General features: G+C 43.0%; 1 protein-coding gene across 2 annotated transcripts in view; it reads left to right on the top strand.

Moving 5' to 3' along the window:
* The window catches only part of IDH1 (isocitrate dehydrogenase 1 (NADP+)), a 22,203-nt gene that overhangs the window by 7,935 nt on the left and 10,951 nt on the right, over positions 1-3,317 (top strand). For both annotated transcript variants that reach the window (XM_006759438.2, XM_006759439.2), the window contains exon 4: positions 856-1,147. In XM_006759438.2, coding sequence (XP_006759501.1) covers positions 856-1,147 — 292 coding nt within the window. The remainder of the gene's footprint in view (positions 1-855; positions 1,148-3,317) is intronic.

Here is a 3,317-nt window from a genome sequence, read left to right as displayed (position 1 = left end):
CAGCAAGTTATGAAAGCTGAAAAACTTTAAAACCTTGGAGAACAGAATAGTCACATTACTGTTTTGTTTTTCCTGTTTTGGACAAACTAGTCCATACTTTAGATAAAACCTTACAATCATTGTCTGTGCTCTGTGAACAACCAACATCCTCTTCAGCTCTGAGTCACTGGCAGTCTGGGTGTTGGTGTACCAAGCTCTAGCTCTCTGGGGTATATAAAACCATTGCTTGATTCCATTACTTATCCAATAAACTGCAGGCTTGTGTCCAGAACAGAAAAACGTACCCAAGAATTAGGGCAAGGTTCATCATATAACTACCTGGCATTAATGAAGGATTCATTAGTTTTTTTTGTCACTAAATGTCACATTTATAAATCCCACTACTTGAATATCAAATATAAGAAACAAAAATTTTAACCAACTCTGACCCCTTTATTTTTAGAGCACAGCATTTACTAAGGAAACATTTGCTAAGGTGGTGCTTTTAGTGTGGCATTTTTATGTTAATTATATGGAAGTCTGCCAAAGGGTTGTTCCAGCGCTGTTATTGCCTCTATATGGTGAAAGCTGGCAAAGGTGCAAAGCACAATGGTTTCCATTCAGTGTCCTTCCAGACAGCCTCCCACTGCAGCACGGAGCCAGGGCCCAGCCGGCGAGCCTCTCAGGGCTGCTTCTAGTTGGCACCGTCTCCTGTGTCTCGGGTACATTAATGCCGAAACGTGGCAGATGTGGGCATACGGAGAGCCTTCACTTTCGGCAGGGCAAGCTCCGCGTGCCAGCACCACGCACAGACAGACAGACAGAATGGTAGCACCCTCCGTCACCCACCGCTCTGTCTGGGTTTTTTCCTCCCAGCTATGATTTAGGCATCGAGAACCGTGATGCCACCAATGACCAGGTCACCAAGGATGCCGCAGAAGCTATAAAGAAGTACAAAGTTGGCGTCAAGTGTGCCACCATCACCCCCGATGAGAAGAGGGTTGAGGAGTTCAAGTTGAAACAGATGTGGAAGTCGCCCAATGGCACCATCCGAAATATTCTGGGTGGTACTGTCTTCAGGGAAGCTATTATCTGCAAAAACATCCCCCGGCTTGTGAGCGGATGGGTGAAACCCATCATCATAGGTCGTCATGCGTATGGGGATCAGGTAAGTCACGCGGCATAATTTGATTTTCCATTCTTTCTTCATGGCCTTTGGCTGCCCAGCAGTTCTGAATTACATGTGTTTTATGCTTATCTTTTGGTGACTACTCCCATTAAACAAAGTGCACGATTGAGAAGTGCATATATGTATATCTGTATATTTACACATTTAGGTAGAAGTAAATACAGAAAGTCTCACAGGCATCTGTCTCTACACACATGATTTTTTTCAGATGTATTTATTTTTTCTTTATCTTTTTGTTAATTTAAACCATATAATATTGACATTTTTGTATGGATCATTTCCTGTGCTTCAACCAAATTAGTAATTCTCAACCTTGGCTCTAAAAGGATCCATTTGTAGGCTTCTTTGGTGTTTGTTTTATTTTGAATTTTTAAAAAAATGTTTTGTTCTGTTTTAATTCCAATACTTGAGATCCGATTAATCTGAATCTGATGGAATTCAGGCATTTTAAGCTCCCCAAGTGATTCTAAGTGCAGGCAGGGTTGGGAACCACCAAAGATTATATGACACGTGTTCATTTCATACATAAAAGGAAAAAACTAACCCGGTAGTTGAAAACAGTCGCTTTAAAACAGTTTTTTTCCTACTTGGAAAAGAAAGTTTCATTTCTGTACTTCTGTACAAGTAGGCTGGCTGCCAAATTACACAGAAAACCAGCCAACCAAACGAAATCAAAATTTCATGTTGAAACTGAGGCATGCAGAGTTTCATAGAAAGTAGTGTATGTCTTAAAAGACCCTGAAAACAAGCGTCCCTAATTCTGAAATCCCGAGGCTTTGGTGTTATAGCTGTCCTTGAAAGTCTGGCCAGGGCAGACCACCATCTGTCCCTGGGACCAGGTCACCAGTCACTCCCTAATGGGTAGTTCTCTTTGTTCTATCCTGTGGCTCAAACTGTGCCTCCATCCTGGCCTTCACAGGTACCTACCAGAGGCCAGGACAGGGAGTGTAGATGGGAGTGCTACACACATCCTACTGCTAGGAACACCCCTCTAAGTTCTTTTGAGTTCAGTGGTGTCATTTTTGTCTGCTGCTACTGCTGTTGTTGTTATTATTATTATTACTTTGGTATCAATCATTTGGAAGAATGATTGCTCATTCTATTTGTTAAAGTCCAGATTGAAAATTCTAAACCTCTGGTTGGTTCCCTGATCGTGTGAATATGCATAAACATCTACAAAGCACGTATGGTGCTTGGTGCCTCAGTTTCTTCCTTTTGAGAACGGGATAAATTACCGTAGTAGAGGATTTTATATGTCAGAGGATTTTATATGTTAGGCAAGGGCACATGCCTGGGTTGCATGCTTGATTTTTATTGTGTGGCTACCTAAAAGTGAACCTTCGTCGTTATCTGACAGCTTTTACCAGCTGTCATTAGTATTGCTCTATCCAAACAACCACAGGATGCTGGTACCTGACTGAAACTAGCCTTCTCTATCATTGAAGAAGGCACAATGCAGCCAAGACTTAACAGGTGCCTAGTGCAGGCTGCGCACATTTCCCCACGAGAGCAGCTTCATGCCCACGAGAGAGGCGGCTTTCCTCAGACGGCCCTTCTCTGAGGGCCACCAACCTGCGCAGCTGCTTCCAGGACGGCTGCTTCATGTGGACAAGTTCTGGGCGAGGCATCGGCCGTGACGATGATTGTGAAGAGATAGCTCTGAAGGTCCAAGGACCAGATCCCAAGTCTTTTGACCCTAGGTGCATATTTCCACAACACCACAGTCCCTTCCTTGTAAGAGAGATGTAAGAATCAAGTGAGATAATAAGACGAACTGGTTACTCACTTAAAGCATCTGTCCTAGAGTGAGGACAAGGCATTCGCTCTTTATCATCTCCAATACCACAACTAGTATACTCTCACCCCCTATAAGAAGACCTCCCTGACCTCCAGGTCCTGCCATGTCTCTTCCTCTGCCATCCGATAGCATGTTTATCTATGCCCACTTTGGTTAATTCTCACTCCTCTCCATACCAGTGCTCAGAAAACCGCCCTGTGTGTGGTAGGCACCCAATAAATACTGATTTTTTTTTCCAATTCTTTATTTTTTATTCATTTTTTATTTTTTAATCTTTAAATTCTTTATTAGTTAAGGAATTACAAGTGTGTCCTCATTCCCCCCCATTAATCCCCCCCCCCCCACCATGCT

This window comes from Myotis davidii, unplaced genomic scaffold (assembly GCF_000327345.1).
Source record: "Myotis davidii unplaced genomic scaffold, ASM32734v1 scaffold394, whole genome shotgun sequence".
NCBI lineage: Eukaryota > Metazoa > Chordata > Mammalia > Chiroptera > Vespertilionidae > Myotis > Myotis davidii.
This window is presented reverse-complemented; position numbering and strand designations above follow the sequence as displayed.